Raw genomic sequence first — 27,154 nt, 5'->3', positions numbered from 1 at the left:
GTACATTTATTCTTATAGAATTAAATGACACAATAAATGGTCTAAATTGTATTATAATTAATTTTTTAAAATTATAATTTTATTTATTGATAATTTTATTCATTGATATCTTTTACAATTCAATAATTTTACAATCATATAATGCTATTTTTATTTATTGATATATTATTTTAAATAACATTAAAATTTATTTAAAAATAAAGAAAAAATGATAAACAAAAATGATTTCACAACTTAAAAAAAAGCTAGTAATAAGTAAAAAATATATTGATTTGTGATGATTACAAAATAAATCGTAGATTGATTTTGTTAAAATTATTAGATAACAAATTATAAGGGTGACTGTTAGATCAATTGATTTATATAATAATAATAATAACAATAATATATTGTGAATTGATTTATGTATTTAGTAGTATTTTGAGTTGATATTATCACCTAAAAATAAATTAAAATATATGAAAAACAATAATTCTTAAAAGTATTTTAATTTTAAGTGTTGTTGTAATTTTTTTGGTGATACATTCTTATTCAAATAAAGATTTATTCTTAGAATATTTCATGATTTTATAAATACAAATAAAAAGATAATTATTAATTTAAAATAAATAGTGTAGACTGATTTACCTCAACCGTTACCTTCAATCAATAAGCAATGCTTTGACACATGGAATAATGTGGTTGGTTGTATGCCATGAAGTCAAATTAAAATAAAAAGCGTAAATAAATAATAAAAAAATTACAAAATTTTCCTTCACATTATTATTAATATATCCTTTTCTTTTCTCCGTGTGTCTCTCTCTGAGGAAAAAAAAAGGGCTAACAAAAAGACTCTCTCGTCTTTCATCTGCACACCATCGTCGTTTAATCCCAATCGCTTTGTCGTTTTACTCTCTAAATCGGAAGTTACCACCCGCCGCGGACGTCCCGGCGAATCTCTCCGCCGCCGCTCCATCATTCGAATCTCGCTCGCGATTCCTCCAACACCAATCGATTCCCTTCTTCTTTTTCTTTTGTTTCTTTTCCTTTGATATTCGAAGACGGCGATTCCGTTTCCGGCGTGTCCTTATCGGAGGAGGAGTGCGCACGATTATTAACCTGCGCACTGTCGCTCGTCGCGGTTCCTTCCGCTCGAACCAAATTGCCGGAACTCCCTTCCGCTCTACCAGGTGGAAAGGTGAGAGTCGCTTGCTCTTGCTTGCATCATCGACGAATGGATTCGGTCATTGCATAGTGATTGGGTTTCGGAATAAGGGTTCCGATTTCGGATTTAGGTAGTTTTTTGTTTGCGAGGTCACGTTCTCCCAGCCTTAAGGGTTTTAGCGACGAGCTTCGTGGAGTTTGCTTCTCGATCCGTTGCTTTCTCCCTTTCGATTCGGTTATACCGTTTCCGTTTGGAGATTAACTTGTTTTTGATTTAGCGATGATCATTTTGTGCATTGAAGGGTGTTGAAATTCGATTCTGGCTAAATACGAGTCTTAACGGTATTCAGTTTTGACCGTTACACTAGACACTCGTTTTGAAGCAGTGCTTTCACTCCTTGATCAATGTGGTTCGTCCGCGAACTTAGAATAATACATATATGACTGTTTTTAACCTAGAATTTGAAGTTTGAATCGAATTTACCTCATCTTGGTCAAGTTCCACTTGAATTCAACCCGAAACGAGGTTTTCTTTTTCATTTCTATTTGCCCATTACTTGATTGCCAGAAAATCTTTGGAACTAATAATATGTGAATTTTTAACTCACTAATTAACGAGCGGTCTGTGAAGGACTTGCAACTCTATGGAGTCACCACTGGATGAACCCCTGAACCTAATTTGACTACTTAAGAGCTAAGCATGCTTGGTGGTTCTATCAGCATGTATTTGTAAAAGTCTTTCAGAAGATGTAAACTGGTCCTACTATTTTCCTCTACGTCCTTTTTATCATGCTGGGTTGTTGTAATACGGGTTTTCTATTTTGTTATTTAATTCAACTTGCATTCTTCAGTATTATATTTACATTATGTCTGCGCCAACCATCATTAGGTTCCTTCTGACCATAAATCGTTTTCTCTGTTGTTCAGGTTTTGTGGAGTCAGAAGATAACTGAAGGAGCACGTGATATTCTTTTTTTATTATGATTAATCACACTTACAGTAAGGAGACAGGAGTAAAGATAATTGTAGGTTAGTCATATGTTATAGGATGGCTTTCTTCAGGAACTTTACAAATGATACAGTCTCACATGGTGTCATGGAAGATAAAAGCCAAGGACAGAATGCAAATAGAACTCATAGATCAGTAGGTAATGAGTGTATTGATGCAACTTCTAGCGAGAAAGAATTTGATATGAACATGGAGGCACAGTATGAGAGTGAAGGTGAACCAAATGGTTCCGGGAGACTGCAAACTGAGGCAACAATGGATGACGAAGATGCTGTGAAAGACTCAAACTTGCAGACTGCTGGTAGTAAAACAGCTACTATGGGAAGGTGGGGTTCAACTTTTTGGAAGGACTGTGGGCAAATGGGCCCTCAAAATGGTTCTGAATCTGGGCAGGAATCAAAAAGTGGTTCAGATTATAGAAATGCTGATGGGTCTGAAGATAATTCATTGGATGGAAGAGCAGAAAGATTAGACTCAGATGATGATGATGGACAAAAGGAGGCAGGAAAAGGTCCCAGAGGTCTCTCAGATGTTCCTGCAGAAGAGATGCTGTCGGATGAGTATTATGAGCAGGATGGGGAAGAGCAAAGTGATTCACTGCATTACCGGGGTATGAAAAAGCCATCTGAATCAAATTCATGGCCACAACGGATGTCAACCACTGCAAATAGAACTTTGCATAGGAATTCAAGGTTTTCAGACGATGCTGAAGAAGATGACTATGATGATGGAGATAATGATAACGATGGTGATGACGCTGATTATGAAGAAGAGGATGAAGCAGATGGTGTGTTAAACATTCTCTTGAGTGTGGAATACTGTTTCAAATTAGCCAATATATGGCTCTTGTTATCTAGTTCTAATTTGTGATGAACTTCTGTGATTTTTTTAATTTTAACATCTTGCAGAAGATGACCCTGATGATGCAGACTTTGAGCCTGCCACAATTGGTCATGCTGGAAATAAGGTAATTTATGTGCGCTTGTTGTTGCAATTTATGTAGTCAGGGGTTGCATAAGTCTATTAGAAGCTAAATTTTTCTTTACTCTTAGTTTTGAAGTTAATGTGTCTGGTGGATGATTCTGAATATCAAATGCTTTAACTGTTACACAGGATAAAGATTGGGAAGGTGAAGGCTCGGATGAAGATGATGACAGTGATGAAAATATAGTTGTCTCAGATGACGATGAGTCTTTCTATGCAAAACGGCCTAAAGGAAGGCAACGAGGTAAGATTGGACAAAGCATAAAATCTACCAGAGATCGCAAAGCGTATGCTCCATCTGGTCGGCAAAGAAGACTTAAATCATCTTTTGAGGACAATGAGTCAACAACTGAGGATTCTGACAATGACAGTGATGAGGATTTCAAAAGCTCAAAAAAGCGGGGTGTTCATGCTCGCAAAAATAATGGTCGTTCTTCTTCAGTAACAGGTCTTTCTATGCGCAACAGTGAGGTTCGGACATCTAGTAGGACTGTTAGGAAGGTATCATATGTGGAAAGTGAAGAAAGTGAAGAAGTCGATGAAGGGAAAAAGAAAAAATCCCAAAAGGTACAATCTTTACTATACGCATCTGAGCATGATTTTTATCTCCTTCTTTTGGGGTGTCTGTAGTTTGGTGTAAATGTCTTGTGGTTTATTTATCTACTAAAATTCCGTAAATGTTGATTGTAATATATGTAAGACTCAAATAATCATGTCACTTCGTATAATGTAAATTCCAAGGGCTGTTTTACTTGCATAGTAAATGACTGCTAGACACATTTTTTCTTATTTGAGTAAATAATTTTGGCAGGGTATTCTGAGGAAGTTGTGGGTTTATTTAACAAGGATATGTTTTACATATATTTGACGACAAAACAAGATTTATTAGAAAGAAGACATGGAAATCACATCTCCTTTGAAACAACCATTAGTAGATCTGAGTAATCTATAGAGGAGCCAAAAGCACAATCCTAAATGAAATTAATCTGCAAAGTAGTGAAATACCACTAAAGTTGCAGTGTACATCAGTACATGAATGGGTTGCATAACCTGTACAGTCCTGCAGAATTTTCTCTTACTTTTAACCTTTCTCATTTTGAACCTGACCAAATAAAACTGTTCCAAATTAGGAAAGACCAACAACAACAAAGCCTTATTCACTAGGCGAGTTTGGCTAGAAATAGATACATAAACAACTAAAAAAAATTATCCCAATAATTTTCGTATCTGTTACTAGTATCTTCTGTGCTTCTAAGATGTTTGTTTTATCATTTTGGAGGGCGGGTGGATGTGGCATTGCATGATTTCTTGTTCAGATTAATATGTTTTGTAGGAAGTTGAAGGTCTGATTGATTCTTGTTGAAATCAGAAAATAATGTATTTCTATTCCTCAGTTTCAGTGTGATATGGAGTAAAGTTAGGAAATGGAATTACATGTGTGATGAACTGGAGATTATGAATTTATCTATTATTTTTCTGTTTCTTTTAATTTTCATTATTTTTAGAATGAAATATTGTGCATAAGAGGTAGGATTATTTTATAAGGTGTTTTACTAAGGCGAATTGGTGCAAATCCAATGCTTGTTTTAACTTGGCATTTAGAAAAAAAATTGAGAATTTTTTAGGGATATAGGTAAGGAAGTGACATTTTTAAGTGGGGATTTGGAGAATGTATACTGGCTTGAAATATTGTGCATAAGAGGTAGGATTATTAAATTTATAGGGTGTTTTACTAAGAAGAATTGGTTCAAACCCTGGGCTTGTTTTAATGTGGCATTCAGACAAATTGATGATTTTTTAAGGATATAGGTAAGGAAGTGAAATTTTTAAGTGGGAAATCAGAGAATGAATACTGGTTTGAAGAAAGCTTGTGAATTTGAATATTTTGTCTAAATAGAGTGGTATACAACCACTTCCTTGGTGGAAGATCATTGGTGTTTGTTAGTAATTTGTGTCAGCTGTTTTATTCCTTACATTTGGTGTGGTGGTTGTGGAGAGACCTCAGGTATGAGGTTTTCCGATTGCTTGACAGGATTTATTCCCAAGTGGCAAGATGGTAATTTCAGTAGCATTTGTTTTGACATTTGAGATTTCTCCAAGCTCTCCTTTTCAAGGATAATAGTTTTGTTTGAGTACAGCATAGAAATATGCTGGATCTGTGTGATTTAATCTAGAAATGAGGATTTTGTAATCTAATAACATTTTTATTTATATAGGAAAGGCTTGTTTGTGGGGATTTTATTTAGTTTTGTTATTATGATGCATCCTATTGACTTAACATGTGCTTATATTATGTGATTCTTTGTGTTCTTCAGGAAGAAATTGATGAGGAAGATAGTGACTCCATTGAAAAGGTGCTTTGGCATCAACCAAAGGGCACAGCTGAAGATGCCGAAAGGAATAACCGATCAACAGAGCCTGTTTTAATGAGTCACTTGTTTGATTCGGAAATTGATTGGAATGAGATGGAATTTTTGATAAAATGGAAAGGGCAATCACATTTGCACTGTCAATGGAAATCTTTTGCGGAGCTGCAAAACGTATGATATTTACTGTTAATGTTTATTATGAATTATAATAATTATGCTGTCACTACTTTCTTTCTGTCTCTGTTTTTATCACAATAAACCTGCTTTCTATCGTTTGGTTATTTTAGTCTTCCATGCATTTTTTAGTTTTTTATTTTTATTTTTTATTTTTTTATTTCTTTCTGGCTGAAATGTAAATCCTGTCTATACGAGAGATTGCAGCTCAGTGGTTTTAAGAAGGTTTTGAATTATACAAAGAAAATAATGGAAGACATGAGGTATAGGAGGTCAATCTCAAGAGAGGAGGTAAATATTTTAGTTCAGCCAGTCAATTTAAATGCTCTGATTCATTTAATAGGGCTGCAGGATATAATTACTGCAGAACTGGAAATTTATTTGGAGTAAATGGTTTATCTGTTAACGAACTTTGATATTATTTGTGTTTTTCAATATTTTTTTCTTTGTCTGATCCTTTATGCAGATTGAGGTCAATGATGTTAGTAAGGAGATGGATTTAGATATTATAAAACAGAACAGTCAGGTTGGCTTTCATTAAGTGCAATATTTTCATTACTCTGTTCTTGTTTGTGTGTTGTATTGTTAATTGAATTGTTATTGTATTTTTAGGTGGAAAGGATAATTGCAGATAGAATCAGCAAAGATAATTCTGGCGATGTTATTCCAGAATACTTGGTCAAGTGGCACGGACTATCTTATGCTGAAGCGACTTGGTAGATTTCTCTAAAAATTTAGCAATGGTGTACTTTATTTTTTATTGATTTTTTATGAATTGTTTTGCTTCATGTTAGAAGCAGGGTGGATTGATCTAGATGAATTGTTGTACACTGCTTTAAACTTTTAGATCTTATAGACATTGTTTTTAACTGTTAATAGACATCTATTGTTTTATTGATACTATGTAAATTGTCACTCTTAATGTACTCTAGGGAAAAGGACACTGATATTGCTTTTGCCCAAAATGCTATTGACGAGTATAAGGTAAGTCTCCTTTTCACTCTATTCCCGTTACAATATTAGTTTTGAAAAGTTCATTACTTGGGTTTAGTAATTCTTGTGGAAGTTATCATCCAACTATCTGTCTTGTATTTGGGCTTGTGCAAATTACGATGGCATGGCTAAAGAGAGATTTTTTGTTGAACGTGAGTATACCTGTAGTTTAGGTATGATACAAAATGGATACCAGGACTTGATTGATTTACAAAAATGGGATAGTATGTGGCAGGGATACAACTAAGTGAACAATTAGACGTTCTTGGTGTTTTTTCATGCCTTGGATATCGGATTTGACTGTTTGCTTTTTTTTATTTTTATGGTCTTGTCATTTGCCATTACTGAGCCAAGTTAAACTATCTTAGCCTGGCAGTGTCCAAAATAAGGAGCTTCAGAAATACAGGGAACATTAACTGTACTACTAGACAACATTTGTATATGCTGGTTTTGCTCAAGTGTCCATGCTTCTTTATATTGACCACTTAATGGCACGTCATCTTGAAATGAATAGATAATTTGGTTAAAACATAGGATACCGTAGCAAAATTTAGTTGGATTTGGATCACTATAGATGTTCCCTTTTTTTTCATTTGATTGAAACTTTCCGTTTTCCTTTTTTGACCTCTGATGTTGGATTTTCCTTTTAATGTTCCTGTCGAATGTGCATTTGTGCCTTCAGTTGGATTAAACTTGTGGTTTTTTGCATGCTTGAGTTTTAGACTTGCAGTAGCCTTAGGAGTTTCACATATCAACCCACTAGAAACAGGACTAGGCTTTGTTGTTGCATTTATGTTTATAAGTGCTGGGTAATGCATGCACGTGGATGAGATTTATATACACTGTTATATGATAATTTGGACACTATCTGTTTATCTTACTAAAACTTTTCTGTTCTGGCATAAACAGGCTCGTGAGGCTGCTATGGCAGCAGTTCAAGGAAAGATGGTGGATTCTCAGCGTAAGAAAAGTAAAGGTTGGTAGACTCAATAAAATTCAGAAGTTTTCCACAAATTCTGTGTATGCACTTGACATGGTTGCTGGTGTGGAAGATTTATGTTATTGTCATTTATCCACCATTATTTTCTATGTTCTAGGCATTTGTAATTTAAATTGCAAATCAAAAGACCTACAATATTTTGAACAATTTTACCAATTTGTCCAGTGTTCCAGAAGTGAATGACAGTTTTGGTAATATCACTAGGAGCTTGTCAGTCTTGGTTTGCTTAATTCTATTTAGTAGAATGTCTTTTCTATTAAACATGGTTGTGAGGAAAATTATTACTTTTTTGGTTTTTCTTCTACTTAGTATATTATTGGCATACTTTTAAATATGCAAAACCTCATTTTTTACTTGTTTACGTTTAGATAAACTGTTTAGTCAGGAAAATTCCCAAGATATAGGTCTAATTTTTTTTTTACTGTTTTATGTGTCACCATTTATTTTACATATATTCTTAATATGTAATTTTAACATTATATTATATTTGCTTAGTGAATTTAACTGATTTTTTTCCCATTTTTTTTTTCTGTTTCTGGGCAAAACTTATATGGTGTCTGTAGTTTTAACAATAATCAGAAGATCTTTAACAATGGTGCACTTTATCACTACTTAGGCTTAAATTAGAGAAAGTTGGTTAAAGGGGGTTATTTGATTGTTTACCTTTTTTTTTGTATTTCTTTACTTCTGAAGCCTATTTCCTTTTATTAGTTCTTTGGTTATTTTAATGCCATACGTAGATGTTTTTTTTCATTATGACATTACAGAATAACATATGCTATATTATCTATGTAAATTCTGATTTTAATATTTGGTTCTGATGCTTAGCAAGTTTGCGGAAGCTTGAGGAACAACCTGAGTGGTTGAAGGGTGGAAAGCTCCGTGATTATCAACTTGAGGGTCTGAATTTTCTTGTTAACAGGTATGCATGCTTGTATTTGTTTGTCTCTCACGTTTTGTTTTAAATTTTTGATGTTCTAAATCTGTCTCTTGCATTTTGCAGTTGGAGAAATGATACAAATGTCATTTTAGCTGATGAAATGGGCCTTGGAAAAACTGTTCAGTCAGTCTCGATGCTTGGTTTTCTACAGGTGTAATATCAGTTGTCTATTTGATTACAATTGCCTTTGCAATTTAATAATACATGCTTTTTTGTTCCTTACACAGAATGCCCAGCAAATCCATGGTCCTTTTCTTGTAGTTGTCCCGCTCTCCACTCTATCAAATTGGGCCAAAGAATTCAGGAAGTGGCTTCCTGATATGAATATTATCATATATGTTGGTACTCGAGCTAGTCGAGAGGTGAGTCATATTGGTTCATGTGCAAATGAAGCTCTAAAATCTGTTGATATGTAGTACATTTTCAGCGGATTGTCTTACTAGATTGCAGATATGTATGCTGAGTGAGATAAATGCAGGATGTAGTCCGTAATTAGTTACTGCATTAATGCTTAAAATGTTAACCCAGCTTATATGCACAGCATCTCTATGTTTTTTTTATGCTGATGGTAACAGGGTTCTTCTCCATTGTTCAAGAACATGTATTGTACCATACAATTAGGTGAATAATTGAATTATTAAAGTATGTAGGGGGGGGGGGGGGTTTAGTTTGAGGTTGTTCTGTGGAAAGCTCTAACTGAATTTTATTTGCTTGTTTAGCTGTGATGATTTTATAATGGTAGAGGGTGTGGGTAATACTTGTTTGGAACGTAGTTGTCATTTTTGGTAATAGAGCGGAGTGTCCTACCCCATAATTGGTATAGCGGGATGACTTCTGTTCTAATCCTAGTCACCATTAATAATAACTCAGTACTTGAACAGATATAAAAGTCAAGGAAACAAAGTTTTCATGGCCTTGATTCTGCTAGGCGGAATATAGAAGTGTAAAATCAAAGAATTCATATTGCTGCAGCCAGTGATGAAGGAGAAAATGGAAGAAGGAAAGACAACAGGGAAAACGAAGAAAGGGGGCATAAGATCAAAGAAAGGGGATCATAATATATATATATATATATATATATATATATATATATATATATAGGCTATAAAGGTTGAGACTTCATTTTCAAAATAAAGGAAAAATGAAGAAAGGATGAGAATATTAAAAGAAGAAAAAGTGATTTTGGCTGGTTGCTGGAAAATGAAGATCACTGGCGAAGAAAGGAAGAAGGTGGAATTGTTGGTTGGGCAGTTGGGGAATAGGAGTTGTGCTTGCGTTCTGTTGGGAGAGAGCACTAACTAAAGCTAAAATATAAGAACTATAAAATTCAAAATTACCCTCACTAAATGAAATAGCAAGGGCATTTTTTGGGGTTTCCTCTGAATTGCCGATTGTGAACCCTAAACCACTCCAGAAGTGCAATCATACCACTCCACTCTGATGGGAGAGCGGCTGCGATGGCCATGATTTCAAAGTGACTTAATGATGTCACTGGCGTGCTATATTGTCTCCATGATGACTATTGACGTCCTAGGTTTGTAATATGGACATTAATTCATGGTTGCCCTTGCCCTTTTTCTTCATCTTTGTTATTGTGATTGTTATGAGTTGTTGTCAACTGTGATGATGACTATATTCGTATTTCATTATTATAACTGTTTTTAATGTTGAACCACCTTTGCTCTTGATGGATATAGAAGTTTTTCTCATGGTCCTTTTCAATTTTTAGGTGTATGTTCATGGTTAACTTTGTTCAGGAATTGTTATTTTTTCAATTTTGTTAGGCACATTGTATTTTGTGTCTTGCATATATTGAAATTACAACTTTGTTTCGTGGAACATATGCTTAAGAAATAGAGATCTTTATGTCTAATTATGAGCAATTAATGGTTGTGATTTTGCTAAAGCTGTCAAGCTTTTTTAATTACTTCTTTCAATGCTTAAACATGTGTTGAGAAACCATGCATCCATTTTTTAGCACCTTTTTGCTTGTCTTTGTTTTGCTCGGTTATTTCTTGCGAAGCTGAATGAATACATAGTGTATGTGGTTTTGATAGTTTTATTTCAATTAAAATTAACTATTTTAAAAAGCCTAGACTCGAATAGTTCTGTATGGTATGCTACCTGCAACGGTGTAACACTCAATGAATGTTGATAACTTCAATCTCTTAATTTTATTTATTTTACATATGGTTTTTTCCTGTTTTACATTTGTGACAGGTTTGTCAACTGTATGAATTTTATAATGAAAAAAGACCAGGGAAGCCAATAAAATTCAATGCACTTTTGACGACATATGAAGTAGTTTTGAAGGATAAGGCTGTTCTGTCCAAAATCAAATGGAGTTACCTGATGGTGGATGAGGCTCATAGGCTAAAAAATAGTGAGGCACAGTTGTATACGACACTTTCAGTATGTAACATTTCTCTTATTTTATTTTTGTGCAATTATTTATGATAGAGTTTTAATTTTTATGGTTTGTTTTTATGCTAATCTCCTAGGAATTTAGCACCAAGAACAAGTTGCTTATCACTGGTACTCCTCTACAGAACAGTGTGGAAGAACTATGGTATCATTAACATTTCCGTTCATATTTGACTTGTGAAAAAATAAACTTGTATCTTTTGTGGATATGTTGGATTTCTTAATATTATTGCATGGACAAGTGCTAATAAATTTTATCATCGAAGATTCCTCCTATCTATTGGTGAAGATGCCCAAGAAATTGTTGTAAGGATATACTTAGGTGCTCGATGCATGATGTAGTGAATGATATGTATATCATTGATGTTAACCATTTTAAGTACATTTTACAACATTATGTTCCCCCAGTCTTTATGGTGCTTCTTGTCTTGTTTTTTTTCTGTCATTAACGTATAATTAGTATGTATATGCATTCTCACAAATACATATTTTTGGGAGACATCCCTGATTGATTGTTTCTTTTCACATAGAATTCTTGGATGTGTGCATAACATGTCCAATAAATTGATTTCTATTTAGGTTATGTGTATGTTGTCTGTTATTTTATTTGCTTTGTTTTTCCTGGTTTGTTTGACAATTCCCTAACCCCATCCTTCCCCCCTGTTTTGTAGGGCCTTGCTTCATTTCCTTGATCCTGATAAGTTCAGGAGCAAAGATGAATTTGTTCAAAACTATAAGAATCTGAGTTCTTTTAATGAAAATGAGGTATAAGTTTTTATTGATACCCTCTGCTTTTTTCTCTACTAATTGATTTTTTTTTTCTGAACTGTAAGTTGAAGTGCATACATTATTTTTTGTTAGCTTGCAAATCTTCACACAGAACTGAGGCCTCACATACTTCGAAGAGTTATCAAAGATGTGGAGAAATCATTACCTCCCAAAATTGAGCGTATCCTTCGGGTTGAAATGTCTCCTCTTCAGAAACAGTAAGTGCAATTTTAGGTTCTGAAGTATTTTTCTTTTGAAAAAATGATGCTCTTGTAAGTTCACTTTCTTAATTCCTGTTAATGTATTCCATCATGTAGGTATTATAAGTGGATTTTGGAACGTAATTTTCACAATTTGAACAAAGGAGTTCGTGGGAATCAGGTTAAATTTCTATTGTGTTCCTAACAGTCAGTTTTCATAATTACATGGATTGCAAGTTTCCTTCATCATGATTGTTGAAATAGAAATGCCAATAATTGGCTATGAAACTTGGTTTCTTCCCACCTTGCAAACTAAACTTCTTTGTTTGTCAAGAGTAGGAAGCCAGAGATAGTGTGGTTTGTTGTTGGTATTTAAGACTTAATTATTTTTTATTTAGGGGAAAAAATACATTGAGGTAAATTTATGTGCATATCATGAAGCAGAGTTGCATTTCTTTTTCGATTTTGGTGTGATATTAAATTAGAGGGAGAAGATATTAATAGGAAATGTTGCGTCTGTTGAATATCACCTGGACTGACAATTTTGAGAAGTTTGATTTCATAATGTATATTTCTATGTCTTTTGAGTTTTCTTTCAAAAGATGATCACTAATAATTTTGTGCTAATTTTCAGGTTTCTCTTCTAAATATTGTGGTGGAATTAAAGAAGTGCTGCAACCATCCCTTCTTGTTTGAAAGTGCTGATCATGGCTATGGTGGGGACTCAGGGAGTAGTGATAACAGTAAACTAGAGAGAATTGTTTTTAGCAGCGGCAAGCTTGTCATACTTGATAAGCTGCTTGTTAGATTGCATGAAACCAAGCATCGGGTTTTGATTTTCTCTCAGGTTTGTTCTTGAAAATTAAAACTGATATACTGAATGTGCTTCTTAGTGTTTCTTAGTATAATTGGAAGCTTTTAGCTCAAAAATATTTCATCATACTTTTTCTTGAGTAGTGTTGTTTCTTGTTTTAACTCATCCTTGTACATGTTTCTATTTAGGGTTACTTATAGCCTTTAAAAATGAAGTTTACTTTTTGGTTGGTTTAAATACTATTTACTTGATGGTAATGTGTTCTTTGGTTCTTTTAAATATTATTCACTTAAATTTATGAATTTTAGTAGACTAGATAATGTAAACTCAGTTTTTGATCTCTTGGTGTTATTAGGCATACTCATTTAGCTGGTATTGTTAGCATATGGTCATATTTCAATTTTCAACAACCCGAACCTCCCAACTAATTGACAAGATGTAATAATAGATATTATGGTTCTTCCCAGTCACCAGATACCCATTAAATATGGTCAGGCTTGGCCTGAGCATGTGTTAGGTACTTTCTTTTTGTTTGATGAAGTATGGGTTTTTGGAGATGAAGATTGAAAAGTAGTGTGGAAAACATTCTAAAACAGCCCAGTGATTTTGTACAATAATTAAAGAAAACAGAAACGAAGTTTTGATCAGTATTTTCCTTTAAGATCTCAAATCCCTTTAAGAATCTATGAACTGAAACAAAAAATTCGTTTAATTGATTAGGAAAAAACACTGCTCATGAAAATACTAATTGATCTTTACTGATTTCTGGTTAACAAAGATGATTGCTGATCTCTTTGAAGTCTTAAATCTTTCGCTATTGATTTAGGACTGTGCTTATTGTACAAAGTTCATAAACAGGTGGATGTTAAGATCATAAATAGCTTATTGATGTTGCTTGTGTAAGCATCCTAGTCTGCTTTGATTTTTGTTTGATTGTAGTATGCTGTAAGGATTAGTTTATGATATACTAACTTGTCAGAGGTGTATTGCAGATGGTTAGGATGTTGGATATACTGGGAGAATATATGTCACTTCGAGGATTTCAATTTCAGAGGCTTGATGGCAGTACAAAAGCTGAGCTGCGACAGCAGGCAATGGATCATTTCAATGCACCTGGTAGTGATGATTTTTGCTTTCTTCTTTCAACACGGGCAGGAGGTTTGGGTATCAACCTTGCCACAGCCGACACTGTTATAATATTTGATTCTGATTGGAATCCTCAAAATGACCTGCAGGTATTATGCTGATTTAATTTTACTATTAAGCAACAGAATATTTGGTACTTACTGTCACTTCTATGTTTTTAGGCAATGAGTAGAGCTCATAGAATTGGGCAACAAGAAGTTGTTAACATATATAGATTTGTGACAAGTAAAAGTGTTGAGGAAGATATTCTGGAACGTGCTAAGAAGAAAATGGTATGTTATAAGTCACTGGATATCCAGTGACTGTTTTTGTTTCATCCCTTTCTCTCTCTAACTTTGGCGTCTTATATTTTGTATGTATGTTATATGTGTATATATTCTAGAATGTTCGTAATAGACCTTCAATGTCTTAATGACTTGGCTTGAGGTCAATAATTTCTTGTCCTTTTTCATGTGAGTATGTTCCATAGGTTCTGGATCACTTGGTGATTCAAAAATTGAATGCAGAGGGTAGATTGGAGAAGAAAGAAGCCAAAAAAGGAGGCAGTTATTTTGACAAAGTAAGGACATTAGTTTACTTTCATCATACTATATCACGTTTTTGTAGATACTAAAACTCGATTTAGGTTCTGCATACTTTACTTTTTTTACTTAATTGCACAATTACTATACCAATAATTTGCTTCTGAAATGACAGAATGAGCTGTCTGCAATCTTACGATTTGGAGCTGAGGAGCTTTTTAAGGAAGAAAGAAATGATGAAGAAAGCAAGAAACGACTCTTAAGTATGGATATAGATGAAATTCTTGAAAGAGCAGAGAAGGTTGAAGAGAAGGAAGCTGATGGGGAACAGGGAAATGAGTTATTAAGTGCCTTTAAGGTAAGATTGTGCAGATTACCATGAATTTTGTTGTTTATTTTTTTAATCTGCTATTTTGGTAATGTTATTTTTATTTTGGGTTGGCTAAGATATAGTTTTGGATATGATGAGGAAATGCTAATAATTCTCTTTACCTTTTAAATTGTAGGTTGCCAATTTTTGCAATGATGAAGATGATGGGAGTTTCTGGAGCCGATGGATCAAACCTGATTCTGTGTTCCAAGCAGAGGTTTGAACCTGTACTTTATAGATATATTCTTAAATAATTTTCTCTAATGCTGTTGAGTTTCTAAGAATTATGTGTATGTAATGTCTGTTTTAATTGATGCTTTACCTGGCTTATCTTGGTTCTTTTAGGAAGCTCTTGCTCCTCGTTCTGCTAGAAATATAAAAAGCTATGCAGAAGTTGATCCATCTGAAAAAACTAATAAAAGAAAAAAGAAGGAACCTGAACCACCTGAACGAGTTCAGAAACGTCGGAAACCAGATTATTCTGCTCCTGCAGTACCGATGATTGAAGGAGCATGTGTTCAAGTGAGAAGTTGGTCATATGGCAATTTATCTAAAAGAGACGCTCTTCGATTTTCTCGTTCTGTAAGATTCTATTACTTCTAATGATTTTTTTTTTGTTATCTTCCTATACTGGAAACTTACTAAGCGTTTCCTAGATCAGTATATTGATAGTCTTCATCCCAACCATTCTCATGCTATTTCTCACTTCCGTTCCTGAAAAGTTTAGCTAAATAGGTGATATAGGATCTGTATTTGAACTTTTACTTGTAGTTGGGCAGAAATAAAACAGAGTAGTTAAACATTCATATTGTACTTAGTCTATTATATAGGGTAAATTTTTGGTAAATTTTTCATTTATACATGGACGAATGAAGCCATAAGCTTGAGGTCGCACCAAATTACTAACCGATTTTAAACTTTCTTTTTAACCAATTACAATTTAATATCAAATTATAATTTGTTTCCACATGACTAAAGCAATTAATATTTTTGCATTCTTCAACAACTGTATAAAGCCTAATATGGGCATTTGTGTGCACATTATGGTCTTTGGCTAAGCTTGACTTACTCTAAAGCTGGCACAAAGTGGATATCATGTGGCCTGGAAAAGTGTTTGCTTTATGAAATTTCTCTTTTTTGTTTTAGAAATGACATACTTCTTTTATGGTTTTTTATTTTCTGTTGAAGTAGGGAGTGATCTACTCCTTGCCAGAATCTAATCTCTTCCTTGCTCCTTTTGTTGGATGAAGTTAATTGTTGTACTTCACTTTTGGTCCTAATAGTAAATGGGTGTGTAAACTTTGCATTTTCATCTCTTTTGAGTTCATGTATGACCTATTCTTTTTATTTTTGTTCTTTGGACTTTTCTACTATTATGCCTTGTCAGTTTGTGTGTGGTGTTTGTGCAATGGGTCTTATGTATGCTTCATTTTGTTATTCTATTTGGTAGTAAATAATTTTCTTTACCAGGTTATGAAATATGGCAATGAGAGCCAAATTGACTTAATTGCTGCCGAGGTGGGTGGTGCTGTTGGTGCGGCTCCAACTGGAGCACAGGTTGAACTTTTCAATGCTTTTATTGATGGCTGTACAGAGGCAGTGGAACTTGGAAATTTAGATGTGAAGGTTGGTATAACATTAAGTTCCCTAGAATATGGGATGAAATGGTTATTAGTATTCTTTTTTCCTTATAATCCTTAGAAGCTTTTCACATTTAATATTGCATCCAGGGGCCTCTGCTGGATTTTTTTGGTGTCCCTGTGAAGGCAAATGATCTACTTACCCGTGTCCAACAACTTCAACTTCTGGCAAAGCGCATTGATCGATATGATGATCCTATTGCACAATTTCGTGTTCTGTCATATCTCAAACCATCAAACTGGTCCAAAGGTTGTGGATGGAATCAAAGTAGGTTTATCCTCTTGTACAGTTTGTGTTTATATATTCCTTTTACTTAATTTCTGCTTTGCTAATTTTATTTTACTTTTTTACAGTTGATGATGCTAGATTGCTTCTTGGAATATATTTCCATGGTTTTGGTAATTGGGAAAAGATAAGATTAGATGAAAGACTTGGCCTCACGAAAAAAATTGCACCAGTAGAACTTCAACATCATGAAACTTTCTTACCACGAGCTCCAAATTTAAAAGACCGTGCTAATGCCCTTTTGGAGCAAGTATGCAATTACTTAAATTTTAATTTCATTATGCCTTTTGTTTCTTCTGTATTTACAATTTACAATTCTACTAATGGATCTTTAATCCCTTCTTTTTTCTTTGTTTTTTTTTAATGCTTTTACATGCTACCTATTCTTCTACAATTTGTTAATTAGCCTTCATGAGTTTGTTTGGTATTGAATGCTACACACTTCTATCCCCAATTACCAAGGTTTTTACTAGCAAGAAGAGAAGAGTTGGAGAAGTTACCGGTGGTAGTTGGGTGGTCATAATGTGAACTGAGGGTAACATACATGCTTATAGTCTGTAGCATAACAAGATATTGAGTTGACAGAGTTATGGGAGAAGGTAGTTTTGTTAAGTGAATGAACAAGGGTGTCATCTCAGACTGATGTAAATAGTAGATTTATGAATTGTTGGCTTTATTTGTTTCATTTTTGTAAATTCCTCTGGGACTTGGAATTCTACACCAATGATTGTCCTTCACCTGATTTTCATTTTAGACTTACATTCACGATGTCCATATTTCTATGGCATGCTGTGTGACGTATGTTGGCATCTTTTTTAACACTAATTTTGTGTATTCTAGTAGTTTAAGATTATTTGAATTTTGAAGTAATGCCCTGATCCTTTTCATGTTCATGCTAAAATCCCCCCTAGAGCAATTTAAGATCTACTTCGTACTAATTTTATTTTATTTTAACTCTGGGACCCTTATTTGTTGAATCTATTTTCACTATTTGTCCCTTACCATGGTGTCTTGATTTTTTTTGTGTAGGAACTTGCTGTTCTTGGTGTGAAAAATGCCAATAGCAAAGTCGGACGGAAGCCTTCAAAGAAAGAGCGAGATAATATCATCTCATTGGTACGTGGGCAGGAGAAAAAGAAAAAATCAGGTTCTGTTAATGTCCAAATGAGAAAGGAAAGATTTCAAAAACCCCAGAAGGTTGAATCTATAGTAAAGGAAGAGGGTGAAATGTCTGACAACGAGGAAGTATATGAACAGTTTAAGGAGGTGAAATGGATGGAATGGTGTCAAGATGTAATGGTCGAAGAAATGAAGACTTTGAAACGTCTTCACAGGTTGCAGCAAACTAGTGCCAATCTTCCCAAGGAGAAGGTATGTCTTTTGGCTTTTGTCCTTGTAGTTTGTCTCTTCTTTTTCATGGTTGCATTATTTATATTCCTCCGTGCTCAGGTGCTTTCAAAAATACGCAACTATTTGCAACTTCTCGGGCGAAGGATAGATCAAATTGTGTTGGAACATGAAGAGGAGCCCTATAAGCAAGATAGTAAGTTTTCATTCCACTTGGGAAGGTTTCTGCTTTGTTTGTGTATGGAATTCTTTTTGTTTTTGTTGTTTGGCTCACATTTTCTTAAAAGGATATGTCAACATTTGTTTTGGTTAATCATTTTTAGGATTCTCTTGTCTCTAGTTCATATTGATTTATTTTGTTTGCTTATTTACAGGAATGACTGTGCGATTGTGGAAATACGTCTCCACTTTTTCCCATCTTTCAGGGGAAAGGCTTCATCAAATATATTCCAAACTTAGACAGGAGCAAGATGAGGCAGGTGTTGGCCCTTCTCACGGCAATGGATCGGTATCTGCTTCATTTACCAGAAATGGAAACCCATTCCGTCGGCATATGGAGAGGCAAAGAGGATTAAAAAATATGAGTACCTATCAAACGCCAGAACCAGTTGATAATAGTGGGAAATCTGAGGCATGGAAACGAAGAAGAAGAGCTGAAAGTGATAATCAATTCCAGGGTCAGCCGCCACCTCAAAGGACCGTAAGTAATGGACTCAGGATTACTGATCCTAACTCACTTGGGATCCTTGGTGCCGGTCCCTCGGATAAACGCTTTGCTAATGAGAAACCTTACAGGACACAACCTGGTGGGTTTGCGTCAAGACAGGGCTTCTCTTCAGGTATAAAGTAACCAGGTTGGTGGAATTTGAGTGGCTGATTATAAGTGTTGGTGGATGGATTTCCCTCTGCATTTATACAGCTTCAGCTATTGTACATTCTGTGGAAATTTTTTCTTCCACCCATGGGAATAAGATCTTGCGGATCCCTTTTTGGTGTCTTTTGGCGGATATGAGAAATATCCCTACACTGGGATTCACATCCTTGAACAAAATGGCTGAAGCCGAAAAGATCTATAATGCAAGATGAAAAGCTAGTCTTGCCAATTGTTTCTTTTTCCCTTTTGATTTCTACCCCTTTCTTTGAAGATGACCAAGAAAAGTGACATGGCGAAAATCTTGAAAAGCGAAGAGTTTTACCCACTTGCTATAGACATACTTAGGAAAGTGTACATTGTCAATTCTGCAATTTTATTGGATTTTACTGCTCACTCCATAAAGTATGTTAGCTGATGTAGACAAATGTATTTCATTTTTTGTGGTAATTATAGCTATAATTTCCAAGATTTTGTAGCTCGTTCAATTGAGTTTCATTAGTGAATAGTGAATGGAAAGCGATTTCTCGCCTTCTTGCCCAAAGTTTCTTGCATTTGGTTTAAGTTTTAATTAGGATTCTTAATACGTTTCAAGTAATGCATTTTCCATTAGTATTTTTAATTATTCCCTCACCTTTATATTTTAAGGTTAAATATTTGATTCTAGTGATTCATGTATGGCTTCTGTTCTGCCCTTGATTAGGGTGTTGTGTTGTAGTTAGTCGGACTTTTCTTCTTAAAGTTTTAAGTTATTTTCGTGAATTAAGTAAATCTAATCTACCAAAATAATTATATTTTTAATCAGTTAAGGTTATTGTAAAAAAAATGTTACTATTTGTTAAATTTTTCCCAATCATGCTTCTACATGAATGCTATTTTGCCTTGTTTAATATATTTTTCCATTTTCCGCTCTTTTGTTGGAAAATACAATTGAAGGCTTTATCTGGGTATCAGTAACTCGAACTGAGTTTAGTTTAATCTGGTTTAATTTTAAGATTCAATGAATTACAGTTAAATCAGGTTGAATTGAACCTAACCTGAAAATGATTTGATTTTAATTGCATTAGTTCGGGTTAGGTAATTCTAAAAACTATATAAGAAAGAAAAAAGAAAAAGAAAAGGGGAGAAGATCACACGGGAAAGTGAAGTCTTGAGGAAAAATAACAAGATTAAAATAACTTCTAAAACTTAAAATCCATTTATTTTCAAATTGATTTAAAATGGTCTGAAATTAATTTCAAACTATTTCAACTCCAGTTTATTTAAACAAATATTGTTTTCAAATTTAAATCGGAAATGATAAACTAGAAAAGCACTGGATACTGACTTTCCCTAATTTAATTTCCCCTTAATTAAAAAAATTGTCGTATTAAAATTAAAATGATTGGATTTCACTTCCTTAGTTGGTTGCCGACATTGTGCTACGCGACGTTAGGCGCAAGGTATGTGATATCTACATCGAACAAAGCCTCGCCCACCACCCAAAACCAAACACGTGTCCCCACTATTCAAAACGTTGACCCCACCTTCCATTTGGATACATTCATATACTCACATGTGCCTCTTCAACCTTCTCTCTTGCCCATCTCACAACTCAACACGTGTACCCTTCTTTCCATTCCATGCACCACTCCTCACGGTAGCTTCATGTGCACCACTATTGCACTCGTTCAACTCAACAACCCGCAAAAAAAATTCAACGCCCTCTCTTTTTTATATTTTAAACTCTTTTTCCTATAAATAAATGGCACCACTTGTGTAATTTTTTAAAACATAGTTTTATTTTGATGATGTATACCAGGTTGTAAGGGGCCCACTTGTTTTTTCCATTGAAATAAAACTTTTATTTGATTGAAAATACTTAAGCCTATACAAAATATTATTACGAAAACAATTTCTCACACAAGAAATGAAAAATCGTGAGGAAAGTAAAAGACAAATGTCAATCATTGTTCGATGGAATACGATAAAACATTAAAAATGAGCACTTTAAATTAGATTAAAAATGTTTTACTGCATTAATTATTATTTTTGTTAAATAGGAAAGATTACAAGTATTAAACAATGTGACATGTATTTGTGAAAAAGTATAGTAAAATATATACTTAACATTTTGGAATTAGTTTATATGGTTAAATGAATGAGTTGAATTGTCGGAAAGAGAATTGATAGTCAGAAATTGTAAGCGTTATTGTCGGCAATAAATGCATAAGGGTTAAAAATAACAAGTGGGGCCCTCACGGAGGTGTAGGATAATAAGTTTGTGGTTGTTCGCACTCTATCTTTTCCTGCTTTCCATGCCACAATCATGAAACAGGTAATGATGATGATCTGAGGAACCGTGTTTGTCTCGTGTCTCATCCATGAAGAGAAGGAGAAGACGAAGACGAAGAAGAGATTCAAAATCTGAAGAGAACCACGATTTTTCGTGATGGGTCTGTCCAAGGAGAATCTGAAAGGTCTCATACTGGCTTTGGTGTCAAGTGGGTTCATTGGGGCAAGTTTCATCATTAAGAAGCAAGGTCTCAGAAGAGCTGCAGCAGCTTCTGGTGTCAGGGCTGGTCAGGGAATTTCTTATTTTTCTTATTTTTCCTTTAACAATTAGAATTTCTATTTGGAAGCTTGTATTTGGTTATACATGATTTTGTTTTCTTTGCCTTTTTGCAGGTTTTGGTGGGTATTATTATCTCTTGGAGCCACTCTGGTGGGTGGGAATGATCACAAGTAAGCTTTCAGTGTTGTTTTAATTTTGTTTTTATGCTTAAAACTTTGTTTTTTAACATGGCAGGACGGGGGCTGCTAGATTCTAGATTTTCTTTTACCTTTTGTCTTGTATTAATAATTGGTTTTGATTTTATCAATTAATTGTCTGGAGTTAATTGGATTTTATTTTTAATAATTTTTTTGAATCTGGTAAGTTAGGATCAACTGACTCGTTTTACATTGTGTAGTGGAACCCGGATTTCATGTTTTACATGCTTTATTATTAGCTAGATGCAAATATTTGTTTGTCATGGTCATTTTTTCTTCATCTGATTTCTTGCAGAACCTGTTTCTGTATGGTTTAATGTACAGTGATTGCAGGAGAGGTTGCAAATTTTGTTGCATATGCGTTTGCCCCAGCGGTTCTAGTTACCCCTCTTGGCGCATTAAGTATTATAGTGAGGTATTCCCCTTTGTTTTCTTTCTCAAGTGGGAGTTAAGGCTATATTAACTTCTAACATTGGCAACATGGTTGCTTTTTCAATGATCTTTGCACGGTATTCTCCAGTGCTGTGTTGGCTGACATTATTCTGAAAGAGAAGCTACACCATCTTGGGATATTGGGCTGTGTAATGTGCATTGCTGGTAGTATCATTATTGTTATTCATGCTCCTAAGGAACAACCCATTAAGTCAGTTCAGGAAATATGGGATATGGCTACTCAACCTGGTTAGAATGCACTTTCTTTTCTTAATAATGTTATTCATAGTAGCTCCTTCATTACGAAGGTCTTCTCCGTGCTTGCAGCTTTTCTGGCATATGGGGGCTCAGTAATAGTATTGGTATTCATTCTGGTCTTCCATTTTGCACCAAAATGTGGGCATACAAATGTGCTAGTTTATACTGGCATTTGTTCATTGATGGGTTCCCTCTCTGTAAGTAAATTAAATGTTTTCTCTCCTGTTAAATCTTATGTTTGATGATTGATCTACACTTCATAGTATACAATCCGAGGAACATGATTTCATGTTCAAAGTAATCTGGTCTTTACTATTCACTACTGTGTTCTAGTAATAAATTTCATAAATAGACTTTCAGCTTCCATACGGTTTTTATATATTTTTTACTTGCATAATTATTTCTATAATAATACTTACTGAAAAATGTTTGCTTTTCACTACAATAATACTGAGGCTGATCTACGTTGGATTGCTATAATTTTACAGGTGATGAGTGTTAAGGCCCTCGGGACTTCTTTGAAGTTAACTTTTGAAGGGAAAAATCAGTTGATCTACCCAGAAACATGGTTTTTTATGTTAGTTGTGGCTATATGTGTCATCATGCAAATGAATTATCTTAATAAGGTTTGTTACTTAATGTCTCAAAATTGTCATGCTGGCGTTGTCTGTCGTACACATATTTTTATCAATGACCTCTTGGTGGTAGTTCAAACCTTTGATAAATTCTTAAGCTGGAATATAATACCTTCTCGTTATAATATGTTAATATATAAGGAAAAATTATCTCTTCTCTATTTTTTGTGTTGTATCTATGATATATTGATCCATATGTATTCCACTTGAACTGCTCTTTTTTCGAAAGGGTGGTTAAAAGAAAGATTTAATAAGTGTTAAATATATTATTTGAAAAGACGAAACATATTACAGATTGATTATTACTTTGACAAAGACAAAGTCATTTTCACAAAATATTTACTAGCTTTTGTCATTATTTACATAGTTAGCTTCCACAAACTACTGACTAACATGTTTATTACATCTCTCAAAGGATTTCACACTAATGATATTTGTAACAAGCTTGTCTCATATGATATGTATACTCTATGATTCGATTATGTTACATATATGATTTAATTACAATAAATAAGGATATATGATATGATTTGATAGGGAAATATCTTACCCAATATTTTTCCATTATTGTTGCACCTTTTTTTATTATAAATAAGAATATTTGTGTGTATACATAATACAAGGAATTCATTATATTCCTTCTGGGATTCCTTCTTCTTAACATGGTACCAGGTACGAGGTACCATCCTTCCTGACCTGTTGTGTAACTAATCCTATCAACAGAAAGCATGGGGAAACATTACTATGGAGGAGGATATCATTGGGCCTAAGTTTCAAAAATGAAAATTGCAGCAAAGTTGTCTTTTGTTTGTATATATGAAGGAGAACGCCTTACAAACTCTATATGGGGGTATGGTAGTGACAAGGGTGTGAAATTAGGCTCATGAACAAGGGTCTGAGAGATTATGGAAGAAGAAATATACATGTTGTACAGGAGGCAGAAGAGGGGAGGAGTGAAACATGGGGATGTGGTGGAAGAAGAGAGAGAAAGAATAACAAAATGTCAAGTGGCAAGAGGATAGAGTGAGGAGAGTGAGAAGGATTATATGAAGGGTGCTGTAATTGAATCCGGGAATGACGAAATCAGTATCAATATTGGGTAGCCTTGGTGAGGAAGTTGGTTCTTCCTCGGGAAAGGGGTTCTCTAATTTCTTCTATTTGCTTGGTTTCTATTGTCCATCTTGTAAGGAGGTAGTCTCCAGCTATTACCCTAAATTTTTTTTTCATTTTCTTGGGTTAGGTTTATATATTTGATATAGGAGTAGTGGAGTATCAATATTAATTTATACCCAGTGTTCTCGAAAGAAAGTTGGATTGTTGGAGTGAGAACTACAAGTTGGCTAAATGAATCAAAAGTGAGCAAAATAAAGCATCGTAAATCAATTCATGTCTATGGTTTCACATGTATTAGTATAGTTTTTTTTGGTGTCTTGCGATTAAGGATAATGTTGTAGCAATAAGTATTAGGGATAATGTGACGGAAACTTGCCTGTGTTGGTTTGCTATCGTGTCGTAAGACTAATAGAAGATCCAAAGTGAAAATGGTATCATGAGGTGGTCTAAGGTCATAAAAATACCTAGAGAAGTGTTTTAAAAACTAATAAGAAAATTATTCTTCTATAAGATTGTACTGAAAACTTAGTTTTTAATAGAGCCTATAGACGTTGATTGATTCATGTAAATGAGCCTAGCTAATGGGATAAGATGGTCTTTGTTTCCTGACCCCTTTGAATTGGTATGCTACAACTTATTAAACTGAAGACAGATGAATATAAATCAGAATGAAAAATCTAAGGAACTGAAATTCCGTTAAAAGATCTGGAATTCTTTTCATGCATCTTTTCATGATTTCTTGAGTTAATCGTATCGTATCAGTAAGAGGGGAATCACATTCCATTGGAGGACTCTTTCTGATAAGGTTTGATATCAATAATTCCTGCTATTATTTTACTAGTTTCATTTTCAATCCTCGATCCAATATACAATATTACAACATGCAAATTCCTATGGAACCAGAGCATCGAACAAACCTCAGAACTAAGATTAGTCAATAAAACAAAAGTGAAATCAAGAAAAACAGAAGTAAATGGCTTTGCACCATGCAACAATTAAAGGTTTTGTCTTTGGTACTCTATCATTGCTTACTGTTAATCTTATCGGAAACAGTCCTCTATCATTCCTCCATACAGCGTGCAACGTGATTTTACTTCTATTTTATTATGTGATCTCTTCTGAGTTCTGAGGTTTACTGTTATGTTCTCTATGATTTCATATACAAAAGAGATTGGATACAGGAGAATATTAGGCTGACTAAGGTGGCTATGTTTCTGTATCTTTACTTCTGTTAGCTTCTTAATCAGTTTGAATGAGCTGTTTCTTGATGTAGTGATATGACCTTTTAGAAGTTAGAAATGAAAGAAATATTTAATTTGAAAATGCTGGCATCCCCATTACTAAATTGCTGGTATTGATAGCTCCTTCCAGTGACGTAGTGATCAATTATATATTTTACGTTTTCTATTCTTATTTCTTCGTTAAATTTATATCAAAATGATGTTCAACTTAAATTCAATTGAAAAAGAAAGCAATTACAGATAATTCAGATTTGAAAATATGAATACATGCATCACTGACATGATGGTAATGTTCCAGGCTCTTGACACCTTCAACACAGCAATTGTATCTCCTATATACTATGTCATGTTCACAACACTTACAATACTAGCCAGTGTAATAATGTTTAAGGTATAATCAACTAGCTTTGGCTTTTAATGGTGAATGCAGTATAAGATGTTTCTGTTGTCTATGAATTGTACAAGAAACTATTTACATTTAAAAACAATGCTTACAGGACTGGGATGGCCAAAGTGGTGGAACTATAGTATCAGAAATCTGTGGTTTCATCGTTGTGCTCTCTGGAACAGTAATGTTACATGCAACCAAGGACTTTGAGAGATGCCCTTCTTTTAGAGGTGTGTGGTAAATTTGATCGTACAGCTGAAATCTGCTGCCACTGACTAACCAGATGAATGATGATATTTCATATTTGCATTTGTGTTGAAACAGTTGCAGGTACTGGCCCTTCCTCGCCTACACTCTCTACCCGGCTTTATAGTGGAAATGCGGACTTTTTAGTTAAGCAAGATGAGGAAAGTGGATCTCCTGACAGTAATTTCTGCTCAAGAAGGCAAGAATCCTATTAGATGGTTAAAGATCTTAATTCATTTAGCTGTAGAGTGAAGGGTACATTCCCTGAAGAATCTGAATGAGAAGTACATCAGGTACCAATGAAAGCATAGAATGATGGGGGATTTGTGAAACCACTCTTTTATCCTCATAGATTTTAGTTTTGTGAAGCCTTGCAGGGTACATAATGTACATCTTGTGTCATGAATGGTTTGGTTTTGTTCACTTTTTCCAAGTTACTAATCTGCTACAAGTAGTCATTAGATTCATATCAGTAGTTTGTGTGAGGCTCTCTTTACACGAACCAAGAAAGTGAATGGGGATAGAGATAATTAGTTTTTGTGAAAACCATAAGATGGAGATTTTTGTTTTGTTTTTTTTTTTTAATTTTATTTATTTATTTTGTATGACAATTTGGCTTAGCACTCAGGATTATTTGTGGTTTGTAAGTAATGAAAATGTACAGGGAGCTAAGCATGTTCCTTCAGAATTGTAGTTTGTTATGAACAAGAAATAAATATGTTATCATTCTTAAATGGACAAATACCAACATGTTTGTGTAAGCTCTCAACCTTGTACTTGCATAAGTGAAGTGTTAATAACACATTCTTCATAACCAGAACTTATTAATCCAAATTTTCAGTCAAAAAAAGGGTTTTCAGGAAAATATGTTCCCAACATTTTTCTTAAGGTTAAACTTCTTTCGAAGAAGCCAAGAAGAGAAGCTCACCTCAAAAAGTTGGTTGTATCGTTACCAAGGCACCTTGCAATTTCCCATGCGGACTCTTTAGTCCTTGTCTTGAGAACGATGTTTAAAACGTGTTTTTGCGTGTAAAATAAATAACTATAATAATAAACATCATCTTTTAGTATGTAAAAGGAAAACCTTAATG

At 34.2% G+C, this 27,154-nt stretch overlaps 2 protein-coding genes across 2 annotated transcripts; both read left to right on the top strand.

Moving 5' to 3' along the window:
• The first annotated feature begins 805 nt into the window (after nucleotides 1-805).
• CHR5 (chromatin remodeling 5) lies at nucleotides 806-19,543 on the top strand. Its single transcript, XM_047305576.2, has 31 exons — nucleotides 806-1,177; nucleotides 2,071-2,939; nucleotides 3,061-3,119; nucleotides 3,266-3,703; nucleotides 5,452-5,676; nucleotides 5,887-5,970; nucleotides 6,146-6,205; nucleotides 6,292-6,395; nucleotides 6,612-6,663; nucleotides 7,582-7,648; nucleotides 8,501-8,594; nucleotides 8,676-8,763; nucleotides 8,840-8,974; nucleotides 10,833-11,024; nucleotides 11,114-11,181; nucleotides 11,708-11,801; nucleotides 11,898-12,022; nucleotides 12,122-12,185; nucleotides 12,639-12,851; nucleotides 13,811-14,053; nucleotides 14,126-14,236; nucleotides 14,434-14,523; nucleotides 14,661-14,843; nucleotides 14,992-15,072; nucleotides 15,201-15,437; nucleotides 16,326-16,481; nucleotides 16,586-16,763; nucleotides 16,850-17,031; nucleotides 17,811-18,152; nucleotides 18,231-18,324; nucleotides 18,503-19,543. The coding sequence occupies exons 2-31, from the start codon at nucleotides 2,192-2,194 to the stop codon at nucleotides 18,976-18,978; spliced, it is 5,283 nt and encodes a 1,760-aa protein (XP_047161532.2). The 5' UTR covers nucleotides 806-1,177; nucleotides 2,071-2,191; the 3' UTR covers nucleotides 18,979-19,543.
• Nucleotides 19,544-21,291: 1,748 nt separating this feature from the next.
• Nucleotides 21,292-26,824, top strand: LOC124831553 (putative magnesium transporter NIPA6). Its single transcript, XM_088095128.1, has 9 exons — nucleotides 21,292-21,560; nucleotides 21,667-21,723; nucleotides 22,075-22,165; nucleotides 22,271-22,431; nucleotides 22,510-22,637; nucleotides 22,929-23,066; nucleotides 25,728-25,820; nucleotides 25,927-26,047; nucleotides 26,148-26,824. Exons 1-9 carry the CDS (start codon nucleotides 21,431-21,433, stop codon nucleotides 26,276-26,278), a joined length of 1,050 nt encoding a protein of 349 aa, XP_087951254.1. The 5' UTR covers nucleotides 21,292-21,430; the 3' UTR covers nucleotides 26,279-26,824.
• Nucleotides 26,825-27,154: the final 330 nt, after the last annotated feature.

The sequence above is a fragment of the Vigna umbellata genome, chromosome 1, assembly GCF_029865625.1.
Source record: "Vigna umbellata cultivar VRB3 chromosome 1, Vumbellata_1.0, whole genome shotgun sequence".
NCBI classification, from domain to species: domain Eukaryota; kingdom Viridiplantae; phylum Streptophyta; class Magnoliopsida; order Fabales; family Fabaceae; genus Vigna; species Vigna umbellata.
Note: the sequence above shows the minus strand (reverse complement) of the source record. Positions and strands in the feature narration are given on the sequence as shown.